The 21,203-nt window shown below is 42.7% G+C and overlaps 1 protein-coding gene across 2 annotated transcripts in view; it reads right to left on the reverse strand.

Moving 5' to 3' along the window:
- The window catches only part of AGO2 (argonaute RISC catalytic component 2), a 2,267,075-nt gene that overhangs the window by 851,826 nt on the left and 1,394,046 nt on the right, over positions 1 to 21,203 (reverse strand). For both annotated transcript variants that reach the window (XM_044067244.1, XM_044067245.1), the window contains exon 13: positions 11,373 to 11,532. In XM_044067244.1, coding sequence (XP_043923179.1) covers positions 11,373 to 11,532 — 160 coding nt within the window. The remainder of the gene's footprint in view (positions 1 to 11,372; positions 11,533 to 21,203) is intronic.

Genomic DNA, 21,203 nt, shown 5'->3' on the forward strand with positions numbered 1-21,203 from the left:
AAGACCTGGAAGGGGCTGGAAAGGACCAATTCTTACAAGGCCAGTGCCTACTAAATCTAAGAGGCTGAACTTGTAAAAAAAAAAAAAAAATAATAGTTTGCATAGATTTAGCTTTATCTTCCATCTTTTTAAGAACTTCCTCAGCCTTGTTGCCAAACAGGCGGTCCTGATTTAAAGGAGCATCCAACAATTTAGCTTTAACATGATCAGGCAAAGATTGATCCTTAAGTCAAGCATGCCTTCTGAGCACAGACCCAGTAACAGCAGCCCTGCAAGAGGCCTCTAATGAATCAAAACCACATTGCAAATTATGTTTTCCAACTTGTTCAGCAGAATACATTAAATCCTATAATTCTTTATTTTCCACACAGTCAGGAATCAACATCATTTTCTGTTTAAGCAGTCCAATAACATGTTGCTGATACTTTAACATATGAAACTGGCAGTTTAAAGCCCTAATGGCCAAGGTTGCAGAAGTGTAAAAACCTTCTTACCCCATCTATCCAGCGCCCTGGAGTCTCTATCAGAAGAGGTAGGAGTTTTAGCAGTAGAAGCCTTAATGCCCTTGGGCCCTTGTGAAATAATCTCTGGATCTGCAATAGGATTTTTAAAAAGGAACGTGTGGGACCTCAGGAACCCTGTAGTATCTGTCAGGTTTTCTGGGATACGGAGGCAGGGAATCAGGGGCCAAACTTGATTCTGAAAAAGCATCAACAACAATGTCTAGTACAAGAGGAATAACTAAAGGCCTATGCTGAAGTAGGAGAAGGAAATCCCTAAACCTCTTTTTTGAATCAGAAAAATCCTGGCTTTCCCAGTGAAAATGCTCCTTTAGAGTATGTAAAGTTTCCCCAAAAGAAAAATCCTCAGGAGGGGAAGCAGAGGGAATGGAGTCCTCTGCATCAGAATCTTCATAAGTAGATAACGGCAAATCCAGGTCATCAGAAGAATCAGAAAAAACAGAATCCTGGTTAGAAGATTCATAATCAACTTCAGTCCTAGGCCTCTTAGAAGGGGGGGGGGGGGGGTTGGCTGCCCCTGATTAGAATTATTAGATCTTCAGCCATTCTTATTTGTTTTTTAGGCATAGAAGCCTGAGCATGTGGCCTGGGCATTGGTTTTTTAGGCATAGATCGAGATTTAGGACTAAGTAAAGAAGGAGGCATCGATTTAATATGCAAGTCTGTAGGCCTGAATACACCCTCAGAAGCCGGTGCCTGCGCAGCGGCTCCGGACCCATCCAAGGTAGAGACATCCACGGGTTCCGTAGTTGAAGCATCTCGCGGCATACCGGACTAGAAATGGGTCTCAGTAGAGGCCTGAGAATCAGAAGTAGCGGGTATCAGGGGCTGAGAAACTGCCTCACTGAGTACCGGCGAACTGGTGACTGGCTTAAGTTTTGGACCTTGGCGGCCTGTCTCTGTCTTTATCTTTTTTTTTTTGGATGGCTAACCAACGACATTTCTGGATAATTAAACAGAGAACTGAAATGTTTAGAGTAGAAAATATACCGATGAAGGACAGTGCGCTGATTAAATAAAGCGCAAAACCTACAGCAAGGTATGTCGTGGTCAGGGCCTAGGCAAGGAATACAGTACGAATGAAAATCTTTGAGGTATTTGCTTTCCACAAGTAATGCAATTATTAACTTTGACTGACATCGGTAAGGAACAAGTAAATGTTTCCCCAACGGGGTACTTAGCTTTAGTTGAAGACTTTGGTTCTAAAACTCGAAAATGAAAATTTCAGGAGTTGGCCAACCGGCACTTGCGAACTGCTTCTGCTTCGGGCACCGCACAGCAAGAAAGTCTGATGTAATGGCGTCGGCTGCATGTTTTATACCCCTGATGCCTGACGTCATGGAAAGGAAAGCAACCGACGCAGGACCCAAGACTTTGTTAATCAGCCCGACTAAGGGCTACCTGCAAGCAGATAACCCATATGTAATGACTGCAACAGTGAAACACGAAGAACATCCATGGTTCCTCAGAGGTATCCACCATCTATAAAGCTTCAGAAGCCATACCATCCTTAAAACAGGGTCTCGGTAGTGGGCAAATGCAAGGATATCTCTCATCCCGCAAGTTCTGTAACCACAGCAGGTACATCTGATTCAGAAATGTTAGACTACGAATTGTCTCGGGATGTCCTAAGTTGTTTCTTTCATGTAAGGGTGGCGTCGGGTACTGTGGAGTCCTCTATCTTTGCCAGGGTCAGACGTTTCAGATGCTGCATTTCAAGGAATGTGTTTAAAAAATTACATATCCTTTGTTATGGTCTATTCTGGCAGTTGCCAGAAAGGTTATAACTAGAAATTGGAAATCTGAAAATTCCCTTTCTTTTACGGAATTCAAGAATATCATAACTGAAACTGAATTATGTCACTTGGAACTGATGACCATTAAATCAAGATCCATCAGAAAAATTTCATCTTATAAATTGTAATCTAATTTAAGAGACTTACTAGACAAGCAGTTAGCGAACTTTCAAGATTAACTCAAATGTTTAAAAGTTTCTTGTTAATTTTCCTAGTGGACACCATTGTAAATACTTTAGTCATTGTATGTTCCTTGTTCTTTGTACTGTCAATTCATTTATATATTACATTTTTTGTTAATGACTGTTTTCTAGTTGAAAATTTAATAAAAAAATGTTTTAAAAAAATAGCTTTTAAAGACACTGAGAAGGGTCTACAGACACACATCTTTTTAAAATTTTTGCATGTATTTTGGCACTTTGCAGCTGATCATCAGCTGCCATCAGAGCTTGCCTTCATTAACTTCCCCCAGACTTACTCTGACCCATGTTCATTGATTATGAGAAGAATGAGGTTCCTAGTGGAGTGTCATATTCCATCAACAGTTATTTGCATTTTGAGCTATAACTTCCATGTACCCTGAGAAAGTACAGTTTTGTACCTACCATAAATGTAGATGTTCGAGTGCTAATACAGCTACAGTAATCACATATGGGTTCTCTGCCGTCAGGCGGGTCCTCGGTCGGCCGAATTCCAAAGTCTTGGTCCGGCGTCTGTTGTCGCCTTCTTCCCTGACGTCAGTGCGACAGGGGTATATAAGTAACAGCCGACGCCATGTTCTCCAGTCTTTCTTGCCCCAGATGTCAGGTGCCCTCAAAAGGAAGGCAATAGATAAATATATATATATATATATATATATATATATATATATATATATATATATATATATATATATATATATATAGCCATGCAATGTTATCAAAAAAATAGTAGTTGCAAGCAAATACACCATATGAGGATAACCCAAAATAAGTTGTATGAGGAGGTGTTAGCCACTAGTCCTATACCTAGAGGGGAAGGAGGGAGGAAACCTGTACTGCAGCTGTATTAGCACTCGAACATCTACATTTATGGTAGGTACAAAACTGTACTATGTTCATCGTGCATACAGCTGCAGTAATCACATATGGGTAGAATCCCAAAGCTACGCACAGGGTGGTAGGCACTAGGTAGAACTGGGGTGAGCCAGAATGCCCTGCAACACAGCAGTAGCAAAGCCTGCTCTAGTTTTGGAATATAAAGGCAGGTGGTAGTGTCTTGTGAAGGTATGTACAGAACTCCAAGTGGCTGCCTCCAGGATATCTTTGGTAGGAACTCCTCTGAGGAAGGCTGTAGAGGTAGCTGTGGCCCTGGTGGAGTGTGGTCTGATGCCTACAGGGACAGATTTCCCATGATAGGAGTAACAAAATCGTATGCAGTGGCCTATCCATTTAGAGATTGTCTGTTTGGTAACAGGCTTCCCTTGAGCTCCTACAGCATAAGACACAAAAAGTTGTTGTGATTTCCTGAAAGGCTTTGTTCTGTCCAAATAGTAACGTAGCTGTCTATGGATGTCTAAGGAATGTAGCAGCCTTTCTCCTTTGTTTTGAGGATTAGGGAAAAAGGTAGGTAAGTGTATGGCTTGATTTAAAGCTACCCTGGATAACACTTTAGGCATAAATGACGGGTTGGTTCGAAGGGAAACCCTGTCCTGATGGAAGATAAGAAAGGGCTGCACAGCCATGAGGGCTTGTAGTTCCGAAACCCTACGAGCTGAGGTAATGGCCAGAAGGAAAGCTGTTTTCCAGGACAAATATTGCAAATCTGTTGAGGCAGCTGGTTCAAAGGGAGGCAATGTTAATTTTTCTAGAATGTAATTAAGATCCCAGGCTGGCACTGGTTGTTTCCTTGGTGGTCTTATATTCTTAGCCCCTCTGAGGAATTGTCTTAAAAGTGGGTGAGAGAATAATGGTGGATCAGTGTTGAATTCTGCAGAAATGGCTGAGGCATGGATTTTTATGGAGGAAAATGAAAGTCCACTGTTCAGCAGCTCAGCTAGATACTGTAATACCTGAGGCAAATTCAGTTTTCTAGGGTCCTGGCCTTTTTTCTCATTCCAAGAGCAAAACCGCTTCCATTTTATGGAGTAAGTCTTCCTAGTAGATGGCCTTCTGGCCTCCAGAATGACATCCTGAACCTCTTTGGAGAGTAGGGTCTGCTGTGGTGTTAAGAAATTTTCCATGCAGCAAGATTGAGTGTTTTCAGCTGATTGTGAAGAGTTTTGTAGCTGTGCTGAGTTAGCAGAAGAGGCATTAGAGGTAGAGGCCAGGGAGGAGTATGTGTTAGGCTCCTTAGGAGTGGGTACCAGTGCTGTCTTGGCCAGTCTGGAGCAATCAGTATCATCTTCGGTTTGCCTGCTCTTGCTTTCAAGAGCACCTTGGGTAGAAGAGGCAGAGGTGGCAAAGCGTACACTGTCCATGCTGTCCAACTGAATGAAAGGGCGTCCACCCTGCAGGCCTTTGGATGAAAAGTCCTTGAACAAAACTTTTCCAGTTGATGGTTCCTGTGGGAGGCGAAGAGATCTATGTCTGGCCTTCCCCATGCTTTGATTATCTTTGTAAACACCTGTGGATGCAGCTTCCATTCGTGTGGATCTGTCATATTTCTGCTTAGATTGTCTGCCAGTGTGTTTTCCAAACCTGGCAAGTACTGTGCTTGAAGTTCGATTTGCCATTCCAGAGCCAAGTTCCAAAGTGTCATGGCTAGTCTGCACAGGGGATATGAATGTGTTCCTCCTTGTTTGTTTATGTACCACATCACTGTGGTGTTGTCTGTTTTTATCAATAATTGCCCTGGATGCAGGAGGTCCTTGAATGCTGTAATTGCATTTATTACTGCTAGCATTTCTTTTGATTGATGTGAAGGTGCTTTTCCTTTGGGACCATTTGCCCTGAATGCACCTGCCTGTCATGTGCACCCCCAGGCGTAATCTGAGGCGCCTGTTGTGATGACTTGATTTGCTTGAGGCTTGCAGAATGGGAGACCTGTGTTTGTTTGACATGCTTGGGCCCACCATAGAAATTCCTTTGCAAACATGGAATTATTGGTATTATTGTTTCCAAATTGTGGCTGTGTTGAGACCATAGGCTTTTTAGGTACCATTGAAGTTTTCTCATATGCAACTTTGCACATGGGATTAAAAGAATGCAAGATGCCATGAAGCCCAGAGCCTGCAGGATTTTCCTTGCAGTAAGCCTGGTACAATTTGCTAGTGTTTTGAAGTACTGAGTTAGTTGCCCTTGTTTTTCTGGCGTAAGATAGGCCATCTGGGTGTTTGTGTCCAAGTTGGCACCCAGTAAAGTTATTTTCTGAGATGGTATTAGCCTGGATTTCTCTTTGTTGATTGTGTATCCCAGAGAATTCAGTAACCGTGTTGCATAAGCCAGATGTTCCAGAAGAGTGTGCTTGCTGTCCGCTTGGATCAGGCAGTCGCCCAAATAAGGGTAAATTTGTATCCCTTGAAGTCTGCAGTAGGCAATTACTGATGCCAGGCATTGTGTGAATACTCTGGGCGCAGTAGATAAGCCAAAGGGCAATGCAAAGAATTGATAGTGGATTGAACCTGCAAGAAATCTGAGGTATCTTCTGCAGCTTTGTCTGATTGGAACATGCAGGTATGCCTCCTTGAGGTCCAATGTTACCAGCCAAAACTCCTTGCCCAGCATGGGAAGAAGCTGCTGTAATGTGAGTATCTTGAATTTTGGTACGAGTAGAAATGTATTTAGGATGGATAAGTCCAAAATGGGTCTCCAGTCTGTTCCTTTTCTTGGTACCAGGAAAAGTCTGGAATAAAAACCTTGGCCTTGTTCGTGAGTCGGAACCTCTTGAATGGCTTTCATGTCCATGAGTTTTGAAATTTGTATTTGTGCCTCTGCCCTTTGATTGTGTGGCAGGTTTGGCATGCCTCTCATTTTTGGAAGAGTGTGAAAATGAAATCTGTAGCCTCTGTTTATTATGTCCAGGATCCATTTGTCTGTTGTGATAATATGCCAATTTCCTGAAAATAGTGCCAGCTTTCCTCTCAAGCGAGCTGTCAGCTGAGATTTGCTTGGCATGAAAAGGGGGAAGTCATTGGGTTTGTTTTCTGTATTGTTGTGCACTGTCTTCGCCACCTCTTGGTGCTTGAGTTGGCCATTGCCTGCCTCTATATGATCCTTGAGATTGTCCTCTGCCCCTTGAGCGCCTGTATCTACCTCTTTGGGGTTTGTCTGTGGCTGGAAAGGACCAGTTTTTTGTAGGCCAATTTCTACTAAAACGAGGTGGCTGTACCTGTAGAAAAGCCTTGACAGTTTGCATAGATTTAGCTTTTTCTTCCATTTTATGAGTATCTCCTCAGCATTAGTACCAAATAGCACATCCTTTTGTAAAGGAGCATCTAGTAGTTTAGCTTTAACATTATCAGGCAAGCTTTGTTCTCTAAGCCAGGCATGTCTACGAATGACTGCTCCTGTAGCAGCGGCTCTACTTGAGGCCTCTAAGGCATCATAACCACATTGTAAGATGTGTTTACCCACTTGTTCTGCACTATGTATCATATCCTGCAAATCCTTCAAATCTGGTTGTTCAGGTTGAGATATTTTGTTTCTTAATTGAGATAACAGAAACTGCTGATATTTAAGCATATGGAACTGACAATTTAAGGCCCTCATGGCTAGGGTGGTCGAGGTGTATACCTTTTCCCCCCACCTAAGGATATAGATTCCCTTTCGGAAGGTAGTGGATTCTTGGTAGTAGAGGCCTTCATTCCCTTGGGGCCTTGAGAAATGGTCTCAGGGTCAGCATTATGGCTTTTGAAAAGAAATTGGTGAGAGTTAGGGACTCCGTAATACCTATCAGGTTTGACTGGCGCAGGAGGCAGGGAATCCGGATTTAGACAAGCCTCCGAGTAAACATCAAGTATGTCCAGGACAGGAGGAATAGCCAGAGGTCTGTGTTGAGGTAACAAAAGAAATTCCCTAAGCCTTTTCTTGGAATCAGAAAAGTCTTGGCCTTCTCAATGGAATTGCTCCCTCAAGGTGTGCAAGGTTTCCCCAAAAGAAAAATCCTCTGGGGGAGATACAGAAGGAATGGACTGTTCTGCATCAGAATCTTCATAAGGGGAGTACGAGTGTTCCTCCACATCAGAATGTTCTGAGAAAATGGAGCCCTGTTCAGAAGAGGGAGAGTCTTCCTCCACTCTGGGTCTCTTGTCTGGAGGGGGTTGGGAACCCCTGATATAGGAAATTAAATCCTCAGCCATTTTAAGCATCTGCTTTTTAGGCATGGGGCCTGGGGATGGGCCCTGTGCAACAGGCCTCTTGGGATGCATGGCTAATTTGGACTTAGTGAAGGCCTTAATGGAAAAGGAAGAAGAGGGTCTAAATACACCTTAGGTGGAAGGGGACCTGTCCACATTAGGAGGCTCAACACTCACAGTGGTTTCGGTGGTTGTAGTCTGAGTTAGGGCTGAGGTACCAGCGGTCTCGGGTACAGAAGACACCGCCAATGAAGTGTCGTCGGTAGTCAGGGACTGCATAGGTGTCTCGCTGAGAACCGGACCACGTGCAGCCGGTTTTTGCGTGGTGTCGGTGGAGACCGCGGACCTCGCGTGCCGGTCCTTGTCCTTTCGTTTTTTGGACAAAACGGTAGTCGGAGTATCCGACATTTTATAATCAAAGGCTTTACCAAAATAATGTTGAGTGAACTCCGCCCGACGCTTAATAGTGCGTTTATTGAAAGTAGCGCAAAAGCGACAGCCCGAGACGTCGTGGTCTGGGCCTAAACAAGGTATGCACAGGGAATGGAAATCCTTATGCGGTATTTGCTTCCCACAAGAAATACAATTGTTAACTTTGTCTGACATCGGTCTGAGGCAAGAAATGTTTCCCCAACGGGGTACTTAGCTTTAAAGAAGACTTCGGTTTCCAATTTTTCATAACTTCAGGAGCTGGCTGACCGGCACTTGCGAACTGCTTCTGCTTCAGGCACCGCGCGGAAAAAAAGACTGGAGAACATGGCGTCGGCTGTTACTTATATACCCCTGTTGCACTGACGTCAGGGAAGAAGGCGACAACAACCGACGCCGGACCAAGACTTTGGAATTCGGCCTACCGAGGACCCACCTGACGGCAGAGAACCCATATGTGATTACTGCAGCTGTATGCACGATGAACATCACCTGTAGCATACTGGGAAGATGCGCAATGGTGACATGTTGGTGAATTGTCCTGCCTCCATGGTGACTCAGTAAAGGTCCCTATTCCCACTTAAGACAGGGCTGCCCTCTGTCTGTTCCCAGACTCCATCAGGAATCAGTCACAACGAATATCTAAGTTTGCATCCTCTCCATCCATAGGATATGCCAGCCTATTTAGCACCTCATAATCCTGAGTTGCTAATCAAACCCAGGTCACCTGGGCCATAGTCAAGGCTTTATTCTCCTATGCCGTGGCAGTGGCTTAGCAATGCCTTACTCCAGGATAGCTTTTGTATGCGTTGCATGTAAAGAGTGACTGTATTCCACCATCTGTCGCTTTGAAGACTTTTCGTTGTGAATCTGTGTTTTTGTCTGAAGCACCTTCAATCCTGTCTTGTCTCCTGTGTGATGATGAAATACATATAGAGCTCTTTATATATTTTCCATTTCTGTTCCACTGGCCACATTGGTCATCTGCTTATATGACATTTGTTACCATAAGTTCATCCTTTCATATATTTTTAGGTTGCACAGTCCAAAGACAACTTGAAAGTTTTCAAGTAGCTGCTTTTGTTTAATGGCTTTCCTATTCATTTTCTGTTTTTTTTTACTCGATCGGGTAGAGCCAACATATTGCTGCAGCAGAAGGTGGCACCACCTATACTGAGTAGTAGGGTTTTCTGATCACTACTCTAGCTCACTATTTTCACCAATTACAGGTATGGCTCAGGACTCAGTCCCACTGATTGCTGTGCATGCTATCCACACACACTGCTTACACTGCCCTCATTTCAAAGTGTGTTTAGAAGAAAGATCTAACTGATTTTATCACTAATAACACTACCATCGGTCCAAGTGGTTTGCGGTATAAATGAAAAAAAATCTTGTCTGCAAACAGTCATCCTTTTTAAAGGTTTTATATTTAATATGCTGGACTTGCTCATTCAGATAAGCAGCTATTAATGATTTTTAAACACATTTATTAATGTATCGGCAGGCTTTAATAGAAACCCCCCCCCCCCCAAATCATAACATTTCCATTATTTTTTGCAATATACATACATGTTTTCTTTTTCCATTCACTCCAACACTGCATAAATTGCTCAGTTTCTGCCTTCCCTTAAACCTCGCTCCTGCTTCTCCTCCTGAACATTATTCTGCATGTACTATTCCCCAAAATTCTATTTATTTCTATACAATTTGATCCTTCCTATTGGTAAAATCTCTTTTCTCCATTCCTGTGTAGGTTTAGTTCCCAGAATGCTTTCTGCTACTTTATAAATATAATATTATGTACAGTCATTATTCTTAAGGACCTACAGCCAAAATCTTACGCTCTGCTTATTTCTTGACACCCCCTCAGTTTCAATGTCATGCCTTTTCACTTTGATCTGTATTAACTTTAAATGCATAGCTTTATAGTATTGCTTCAAATCAGGTAATCCTAAAATACATTGCTTTATGGGGAGAAACAGCTGATCCCTTTGAACTCTTGCCGTCTTCCCCTCTCAAATAAATTCCTTCAACTATTAGTTATGGTCCACTGTTTCTTCTCTGTTTAATAACAATACACCTGACCTGTATATAAAACTAAAAGAACTAGAAACATTTTCACTGCTTCTAGCACACGATCCATATACATAATCATGAGCTTCCAACTTTACAAGTTTGGTATTATTTTGGTTTAGTCACTTCCCACATATACTTAGCTGCCGTAATATAACTGTTGTTAATCCATACATTATAAATACATCTTATTTGTTCACATGGATATGGGTATTGCTGAACCAATTCATGTGTGGCTACTTAGTTTATCTTATAGTTTTTGTTTTATCTTCATTTACTGTGCATCTTGAAAAGACCTGAAACTGTCTCAGAATGTCCTTTTATGGATTTATCAAGTACAAAATATCATCTACAAATAAAGCTAGCTTTTCTTGGTTACACAAAATAGTGGTTATACACACCTGAATTTGAATCTCACTTATTTTATTTGCCAATGCCTCAACATACAAAGCAAATAAGAGGAGGGAAAGGACACTCCTGTCTGGTTACTCTGCTTCAGCTAGTAAGATTTTGAGTTAATGCTCCTCTTCTACTTTGCAAGACACTGGGCCTTCATGAGGTAAAACTCCTCCCCTCAATGCCCACAGTGGAGGATACTACTTGGGATGCATTCCTACTACTCATCAATCAAATGGCCATAGTCTTTTCACAGCTTTCCTATTCCCAGATAGTCACCCTTCAAACCTCATGCCAGAGCTGAATGGTATCACTTGAGAATGGAGACTCTTCTTCCCAGCCCACCCTCATGAATCCAGTCAGGTTCACTGACTCAGTGTGGAGGATTATTTGTGTTCTTTAGTCAGGCCTTGAATATCCAGTAAATGATTACATGTTGAGACCTGGTTCTGCAGGTGTAGTAGGTCACTTTTAGAGAATGTTGTCTGATGGCAGTGACAAACCTGGTGAATGTCTCTCCTCTTTTCTGTGGAACAACTGGCAGACAAAATAGGATTTGCAGTCATGTTCTGGGCCTAAACAAAAAAGGTACTTAAGTGTGCAAGTCCTTGCATGGAATCTGCCTACAGCACAGGCACTCCCCCCGCCTAGCTGACATCTAAAAAAAGTTTTAAAATACAGTCCAAAATACAAAAAAAGGAAGGTTCCCCAATGGGCACTTACCTGAAAACTGACCAAGCAAAGCAACAGTACCAATGACCTAACGTACATCAGTCTGATGGATGCACGACCTGCGTTCAGGCGGGCAGTGAGACAGTCTGATACAGATAAGTAAATATCACAGACCTGTTTCTTACTCAGTGAAAGCTATGAACTCACCTCCCTTGGGGCAGCAAGATGTTATTCACTCCACCCAACTTGACATTGATTTTTAAACACAGGTTTGAAAGCGTCTGTGGTGTAGTCTTTTGGACATTTTTCATCTGAACACACTGAGTTGCCATACCTAGCACTGTGTCACCAACACGCTTCACCTCCGCTAAAAAAAAAAAAGGAGAGAGAATATCAGAGTACTTTTGATGGTCATCAAGACAAAACCAAAACTTAATGCATATGTTCAACATGCTGAAGCATTGTGTGAGTGCAGATTTCAGCATCGCAAAGCATTTGCAATGCCTGCACTGTCAGCCAAATACCCCCATTGATATATGGGCAGTAACCCAAGTACATAAAGTAAATTAGTTAATCAAGTAATCCGTTTAAAGGGTTATGCAAACAATCACGGAATTACTGCAGGCTATTAAAATAAAATCTAATGAAACAATGCTATTTGACACCAGAAATACAGTAAGCCTACAAGCACAGCACACTGCTACTTTTATAAACATAGAAAAGAAAAAAATGGAGTATTTCAATAAAATTATCATTTAAGAAGCTATTCAAAGTGTCGTGGAGAGTAACTGCATTACCTCTATTATGAAAGACCTAGTACTGATGCATTTTTTTCAGAACAAAACCTAAATCATTCCAAGGTTCAGGAATAATAAACAAATACTTTATTTGACCCAGGAGATGAATCAATTACTTAAAATTAAAAGGATCATCTAATCTTTTATACCCCATAAAACACCTAAAGATGAACATTATACTAGCAAATCAACAAGAGCTACAACTAATCAGATAAAACAAGAATGATTGCAAATGTGAGAGCAAGCTGTTTGTAAACTTGCTCACGTAGAGTACGTATTTATATGTATAGCTGCAACTATATATACCAATTTGGTTTTAAAACACCTTTTTACTTTTCATACAAATGGCATGTTAACGTTCTTGCATTTTCCACTGTAAAAACATTAGAAAATGATGGTGTTTAGTGTATACTTATTTATCATTACTGCCTTCTACAATAACATCCTGTTGTAGACAGTGAGGGATATAATCAGAGTTAGTGACAAAAGCCTCGTCATCTCTCTCTACCTCACTACCTACAAATCAAAAATGTGTGTGTGTGGTGGTGGTGGTGGCAAAGGACCAAAAGCAAGGACAAATTTTAAAAATTGCTCTTAAAAAATTAAAAAGTTTGTAGAACAACAGACTTTGCATTAGCATGCATTTTCTGAAGGATATGAAGTCTGCATGTCATTAGTGACTTTGATCCTCAATAAGTTGCCAGAAAACCACAATTATGAGGAACACACCAAAATATATGTTAAAATCTAAACAGTTAAGAGGTATGAACCTCAGGCAATCACACTCCAGTGCACAGACAGTGTAGCATTCATAATCTCGGTCTGTGTGCCACAGTAGGATTATGATGGTGAAGAAAAAAGAATTCAGGTAGCAACTGCAGGACCTACTAGATAAAGCAGGGCAAAATGAGCTGGTGTTGATAATTTGGGACCTGAATGCTTGCACTGGGTTAGTCAAAACAGGATATGTGAACTGCCTGGGTCCACAGGTGGGGTATCACGAATAATGAAGTTACGATTCTACACCTCTCTATCAAATGGTTTTACAGTCGTCAGCATATGGTTCGATAAGAAAGACACAAAATTACATACAAGAGTGGTCAACAACAAACTCTGGCATACTAAAGGAAAGGGTACTGGGATAAAATTAGAGATTGCAAAGTCATCCAAAGTGAAACTGTCTGCCTCCGTCACAAACCACTGGCAGCCACAATCAGCTGCAAGCAATGGACATAGAAGGCTCTAATGTCAACAGAAACTAGGCTGAAGACCTGACAGTTGACTGAAGCAACAGCCCAGAAGTTCAAGGCAACACTCAGGTCTCTCACCTCAAAAAGTGGAAGAAAGAGGTGGACAAGAGTGGTAGTGTTTCAGGAACAGCATGCATGAAGACTATAGTGCAGATGTATAGCTTAACCAGGTATGGAAATAAATTAAAGAAAAGCTGGTGGTGAAACGCAGTAATCCACGGAGTTAAATAAATGAATGAGTGCAAGAAAAAGGGGGGGATAAGAAAAGACAGACCAGGCAAAGAAATAATACTGGTTAGCTAAGACAGAGACTAACACAGTAGTCACAAAGGCAAATAAAAAGACATCACAGAGACTTTACTACCCAGCTTCTGGAAAGTGACTTAGCAGATAGTGCAAACCAACTCTATCTGGTAGCAAGGCAGAGAGAAAAAAAGATGATAATCATGTACCATTCATAAGGGATGCCAGCAACAATCTGCTCACCAGTCTAAAGACAGGCAGAAAAGTGGTACTTCCAGCATCTTCTGAATAAAGAAAATCCCACCAAAGCTGTATCGTTCCATGCACAACCAATAATGAAGAAGGAAAAATACATCACCCTGGAAGTACAGCATTAAGGAAAATTAATTCAGGGAAAGCAACAGGCTCAGATGAAGTTACAGCAGATATGATCAAGATGTTGGTTAAGTTAGGGGAGAAACAGCTCCGGAGGATATTCAACCTAGTACGGAGGGAAAAGCATATTCCAGATGACTGATGAATAAGCATTCTAGTGTCAGTATAAAAGAAAAAATGGGACACCCACAACTGTTGGTAGTACAGAGGTATCTAACTCCTGTCACACTGCACATAGTGACTGACAAATAAATATGCAGAAAACAAGTAAAAGATAGGAGATGAGCAGTTTGGATTTAGATCAAGAGGCAGCACAATAAACCCAATGGTTGTAGTGAGAAAGATAGTGTAGAAGAAACTGGAGGTAAGGAAAGAATACAACAGGTTGTTCCTATAACTGGAGAAAGCATATGACGAGGCAACAAGAAAATTTATTCAGAAAGTCCTGCTTTTCTTTGAAGTCCCAGAAACACTGATCAAACTAGTGTAGGCTATGTACAAGGACTTGATGACAAATATGAACAATGTCCAGACTCTCAGAAGTGTTCTCAGTGGACGAGGGAATGTATCAGGATGCAACTCTGAGCAAACTGCTGTTCATACTGGTGATGGCTTACATTACCAAACAGGTCAGAATTCAAAGCAACAAAGTTGTATGTAAATGATGTTGCACAACAAGCAGACTCGAATTGGGAACTTCACCAATCAATAAGACTGGAATGCAAAAATGAAGGCACGTGGAATGAAAGTGTACTGAAAAGATGGTTTGTCATGACAACAAATAGGGGAACTCAGAAAAAGATGAAAAGGGAAACAGTGGAACAGGTTTATCAGCTTTTAGTATCTAGGAGGAGTAGTTGAAAAGGTTTAACTCTGAATAAGGATGTCAAATATAGACTCAGAAGTGCTGCATCAAATGGCATAATGCATCAGGAGTAGTGTGTGACAGAATACCACAGAAGCTAAAAAGTTAGGAGTAGAAAACAGTGGTGTGACCAGTGCTTCTATATGGCACAGAAACCTGGGTAACCAAGGCAGAGCAGTTGAGGAAGGTTAAGGTGGTGGAGATTAAGTGCCTGAGATGGGTGGTAGGAAGTGCATTGTGGGATAAATGAGGATACTACAGCAGAAGCCAAAATAGCCCCAATTGCAGAAAAGGTCAAAAACAGATATAGTGGTTTGGTCATGTGTAGGAAAGCAGATGATGATTCTGAGAAGATTTGGGAGAGATTTGAAAAAGGCAAGAGGGAATGATTACGTCTAGATTCAATGAGAGAGAAGATGGGATAGTTGGATAAGACTGTGAAGAAGGTAAGAGACTCCCGCAGGTTGACCCAAATGCACTTGACCTAAATATAACACTAAAGGAACTAAACATTTTCAGTACTTATATTTTACTATCCACTTCCATAACAAATAAAGTACAGTTTTGTACCTACCATAAATGTAGATGTCCGATAGGAATGCATCTGCAGTCCTTACAAATGGGTAGTCCTGTAGTCAGGCAGCCCTTCGGTCGGCCGGATTCCAAAGTCTGGGTCTGGCTTCAGCTGGTGTCGCGCTTCACCCGACGTCATAGCTGCAGTTCTTCGGGTATAAAGGCATCAGCCGACGCCATTTTCCTCAGTGTTTCTTGCTCCAGATGCCAGGTGCCCTCTTGGATGGCTAAATTTGGATAAATGCCAATGTTTCCAAATAGTAGAGAGCAAACACATAAAATAAGCATGTATGTACATATATACAAACAAATACACTATAATAGATCCCCCCCAAGCTAGCTGAAGGATGGCAAATACCCTAGGAGTACCACAGAGGGGAAGGTGGGTGGGTAATCCTGACTGCAGATGCATTCCTATCGGACATCTACACTTATGGTAGGTACAAAACTGTACTATGTCCTTCAAGGATGCATCTGCAGTCCTTACAAATGGGTAGAATACCATAGCTAAACTAGGGGAGGAGGAAAAAGGAGAGATTATGGTGTAGTTAGGATCCCTTGCAAAACAGCAGTGGCAAACCCTGCTCGGGATCTAGAGTATAAAGGTAAATTGTAATGCTTGGCAAATGTATGCACGGAGGTCCAAGTAGCAGCCTCTATAATGTCCTTGGTAGCCACTCCTCGTAAGAAAGCTGTGGTAGTGGCTGTAGCCCTTGTGGAGTGAGGCCTGATGTTCTCTGGAGTTTTCTTTCCATGGTAGGAGTAACAAAATCTAATGCAATTTCCTATCCATTTGGAGATTGTCTGTTTTGAAATTGGTTTTCCTTCCTTTCCTGTTGCATATGCTACCAGAAGCTGGTCAGTTATTCTATTGGACTTGGTCCTGTCCAGGTAGTAGCGTAATTGTCTATGTACATCCAAGGTATGCAACAGTCTTTCTCCCCTGTTCTGTGGGTTGGGGAAGAATGTAGGTAGGTGGATAGCTTGATTTAAAGACACTCTGGATACCACCTTAGGCATAAATGTAGGATTTGTTCTCATGGGCACTCTATCTTGATGGAAGATCAGGAAGGGTTGCACTGCCATTAATGCCTGTAGTTCAGAGACCCTTCTTGCTGAGGTGATTGCCAGCAGGAAAGCAGTCTTCCAGGATAAGTATTGTTATTCTGCTGTTGCTGCTGGTTCGAAAGGGGGAAGTGTCAATTTTTCTAGCACAAAGTTCAAGTCCCATGCTGGCAATGGTGGTTTCCTGGGAGGTTTTACATTTTTAATTCCTCTCAGAAACTGCCTGAGCAGAGGATGTGAGAAGACAGGAGGATCCAAGCTGTATTCTGCTGAAATAGCTGATGCATGTGTCTTGATGGAAGAATAGGACAGGCCTGTATGGAAGAGCTCTGCCAAGTACTCCAGGATGCTGGCTATGTTTACCAGTGCCACATCTTCTCCCTTTGCAGTACTCCAAATGAGATATCTTTTCCATTTTGCTGCATAATTCTTTCTTGTTGAAGGTCTACGAGCCTCAAGGAGTATGTCTTTAACCCTTTGGGATAAATTTGGGTTAATTGTTCCTATGTAATGTTCCAGGCAGTTAGTTGCAGAGTTTTCAGGTTTGGATGCAGGATGTTGTAGTTGTTCTGTGTTAACAGCAATGGGATCAGGGGTAGTGCCCATATTTGTTCCCGGGACATGCTCCTCAGTAATGGGTACCAATGTTGCCTTGGCCAGTCTGGAGCTATCAGAATGATCCTTGGACGTTCCTCTTTGATCTTCAAAAGCACCTTGTGCATCAAAGGAAGTGGTGGGAATGCGTATGCTGTCAGGTTTTTCCAACTGAAAGATAGGAGTCCACCTTCCAAGCAAGTGGGTGGTACGTCCTTGTGCAGAATTTCTTTAGCTGGTGATTGAGTGGGGATGCAAATAAGTCTATTTGTGGTAATCCCCATTCTCTTGTGATGGCTTTGAAGATGTCCGGATGCAGCATCCATTCGTGGGCATCCGTGGTAGTTCTGCTTAATATGTCTGCTAGAATGTTTTCTTTTCCGGTACAAAATTGCTTGTAACTGAATGTTGTAGCTCAGAGCCACATCCCATAGGTCCAGTGCCAGCCGGCATAGAGGGTATGAATGTGTGCCTCCCTGTTTGTTGATGTACCACATAACTGTGGTGTTGTCTGTCCTTATCAACTGACCTTCTTGGAGAAATGGTCTGAATGACTGGATTGCCAATTTTACTGCCAGCATTTCCTTTAGATTTATGTGCAGGCGCAGCTGGTCTTGAGTCCATAAGCCTTGTATGCACTTGTCCAGCATGTGTGCCCCCCAACCGAGGTCTGAGGCGTCTGTCGTGATGGTTTGGCTTGGTTGACTGTTGCAGAAGGGCAATCCTGTGTTTGATTGACAGGCCTGAGCCCACCATAGGAACTCTTGCTTCAGGCATGGGATTATTGGAATTTTGGTTTCTAGGCTGTGCTTGTGTTGAGACCACAAATTCTTTACGTACCACTGTAGCTTTCTCATATGCAGTCTGGCATGAGGGACCAGAATTATGCAGGATGCCATGAAGCCTAGGGCTTGCAGTACTTTTCTTGCAGTTAGATGGTTCTGCTTTGTTAATGCCAAGAAGTAGGGAGGTAGTTGCTCTTTCTTTTCTGCAGTTAGGAATGCCATTTGTTTTGATATGTCCAGCTCTGCACCCAGAAAGGTTATTCTTTGGGATGGAATCAGCCTTGACTTTTTTATATTGACTGTATATCCCAGGGCTTGCAGCAGGTAAATGACTCTTTGTAAGTCTTCTGTTAGCTTGCTTTTGTTGTCCGCTTGTATCAGGCAGTCGTCCAGGTAGGGGTAAATTTGGATTCCCTGAAGTCTGCAATGAGCAATTACTGATGCCAGGCATTTTGTGAACACTCTGGGCGCAGTAGATAAGCCAAAGGGCAATGCTGAGAATTGATAATGCTCTGATCCTGCAAGAAATCTGAGGTATCTTCTGCAATTTGGTCGTATGGGGACGTGCAGGTATGCCTCCTTGAGATCTAGAGTTACCAGCCAAGACTCCTTGCCCAGCATGGGAAGAAGCTGCTGTAGGGTCAGCATTTTGAATTTTGTAACAATGAGGAATGTGTTTAAAGCGGACAGGTCAAGAATAGGCCTCCATTTGCTCTCTTTTCTTGGTACCAGGAAGAATCTGGAGTAAAATCCCTTTCCTTGTTCCATAGATGGTACCTTTTCCACAGCTCTCATTCTTAATAATTGAGATATTTGCTTTAGAGCTTCTGCCCTTTGAGTAGGTGGTAGGTTTGGCATTCCTCTCTTTCCTGGTAGAGTATGGAAATGGAACCTGTAACCTTGGTCAATAGTTTGCAAAATCCATTTTTCCATTGTGATGCAATGCCAGTTCTTTGAAAATAAGGTTAGCTTTCCGCCTAAGGGTGCTTCCAGTTGTTCCCTGGTAGGCGGTGCCACAGCCAAGTCACTGTGATTGTGTTGTAGTGGTGGTGGCTGCGTCTGTGCCTCGTTGGTTGTTACCCTGCCACTGGCGTCCCCTGTAGGCACCCCTGGATTGGTTTCTGCCTCTTGAACGCCTATTCCTGCCTCTCTGTGTCTTAGAGGAGTCCGGAAAGGACCAATTCTTGGAGGGCCAGTTCCTGCTAAACCTTGGAGGTTGAACCTGTAAGAAATCTTTCACTGTTTGTACAGATTTTGCCTTCTCTTCCATCTTTTTCAGTACCTGCTGTGCAGGAGAACCAAATAAATTGACTTTGTCCATGGGTGCATCTAAAAGCTTTGATTTGACATGGTCTGGTAATGCCTGCTCTTTCAACCATGCATGTCTCCTGATAACTGTGCCAATCATGGCTGATCTAAAGGAAGCCTCCGGTGCATCATAGCCACATTTTAAAGAATGGTTACTAACCTGCTGTATGTTATGTACCATTTCCTGAACATATTTCTTATCTAAAGATTCTTCAGAGGACAGCTTTTTAGTTAACTGGTCTAGCATAAACTCTTGATATTGAATCATATGAAATTGAAAGTTCAAAGCCCTAGCTGACAGAGTAGCAGAAGTGTAAACTTTTTTACCCCATCTCTAAGGACCTGGATTCCCTTTCAGAGGGGAGGGGGTTTTTAGCAGATGTAGTTGCTACAGCCTTAGGGCCCTGGGAGATAGTCTCTGGATCTGCAAAAGGAGCCTTGTATAAATGGTGATGAGTGTCCGGGACCCTGTAGAATCTATCGGGCTTAGCAGGGGCCGGAGGAAATGAATCAGGAGCAGTGCAAGCATCATTAAATGCATCATCTACAACAGAAAGAACTGGAGGTATAGCTAAAGGCCTATGCTGTGGCAAATGTAGAAAGGTTCTAAGCCTTTTTCTGGAGTCTGAGAAATCTTGGCCCTGCCACTGAAATTGTTCCCTCATAGCATGCAAGGTTTCCCCAAAGGAAAATTCCTCAGGTGGAGAGGCTGACGGTATGGACTCTTCAGCATCAGAGTCTTCGTAAGGGGAATAAGGAGCCTCAGGAGGGTCTGTATGTTCTGAGTCATCAGAGGAATCATCTGTGGATACTGGCTCTGGGGGCTCTGCTCTAGGCCTCTTCTCAGGAGGTGGATGAGTGGTCCTGTCTGGATGAGGCTGGGATCCACGAATTAAAGAAATGAGATCTTCTGCCAAAGAAAGCATATGAGAACTGGTGCTGGGCCTGTGAGAGGGGGGCTTGACAGGCACAGTTTTTGAAGCTTTAGCTGCTTTAGCCCTGGCAAAGGACTTAATAGACATGGCTGCAGGAGGCCTAGCAGCTCCACGTGCAGGGGTTGAAATATCCAAGGGAATAGTGTCTGATAATTCCTGAGAAACCGCAACTGCAGGTTGGATTTCAGAAGCCGATTCCACCAGGTTAGAAGAGGCCTCGGTAGAAGGCATGTTTTCGGCTGGGGGAAGAACCGCTTGCTCGGTTTCAGCCGAAACAGAGACACTCGTGGTTGGCTTAACCGCGGTTTCGGCCGAAACCACAGACCGTGAGTGTCAGTCCTTTTCCCTGCGTTTTTTGGTTATTTGTGAAGTCGGAGGATCCGACGGCATGATATAAGCAAAATCAGAGCCGAAAAACTGATCTGCAAATTCCGACCGACGTCTAAGCGTCCGTTGGTTAAAAGAAGCACAGGCTAGACAAGCTGCTACGTCGTGATCTGGGCCTGATCTGGGCCTAAACAAGGTAAGCAGTGAGAGTGGAAATCTTTATGAGGTATTTGTTTCCCACAAGTTAAACAGTTATTCACTTTTTCTGACATCGGCTGAGGCAAGAAAGAGTCCCCAACGGGGTACTTAGCTTTTTAGAAGTCCTCGAAGTAGTATTCGGTAGTAGTAATCTCTGGTTCTGACCGACCGGCACTTGCGAACAGCTTCTGCTTCAGGCGCCACGCGGCAAGAAAGACTGAGGAAAATGGCGTCGGCTGATGCCTTTATACCCGAAGAACTGCAGCTATGACGTCGGGTGAAGCGACACCAGCGGCCAGACCCAGACTTTGGAATCCGGCCGACCGAAGGGCTGCCTGACGAAAGGACTACCCATTTGTAAGGACTGCAGATGCATCCTTGAAGGACATCTCCCAGTTTCTCAGTTTTTATATTGTCCTTTGCTCAGTTTCTTCACACTCATTCTTAGATGTCATAACCTAAATACTTCATCTTATCAAGGCCCATAAGTATGGGTATTGGTCAAACAAATCTTGCAAGAGTACACGGTTTTCTCTACAGCTTCTATTTCTATTTACATCTCAAGAAGACTTGGAACGGTCTCAGAATGTTCCACCGTACCAAAATGTCTTCGCTTGGCTTTATAAAATAGTAAACATCATCTGCACAACTAATTTTTCTTAATTACCATACAAGTTACATCCTTGAATTTGTGAATCTCTTCAATTTATTTACCAATGGCTC

This window comes from Protopterus annectens, chromosome 3.part1, assembly GCF_019279795.1.
Source record: "Protopterus annectens isolate FY-2018-M chromosome 3.part1, PAN1.0, whole genome shotgun sequence".
NCBI classification, from domain to species: domain Eukaryota; kingdom Metazoa; phylum Chordata; order Ceratodontiformes; family Protopteridae; genus Protopterus; species Protopterus annectens.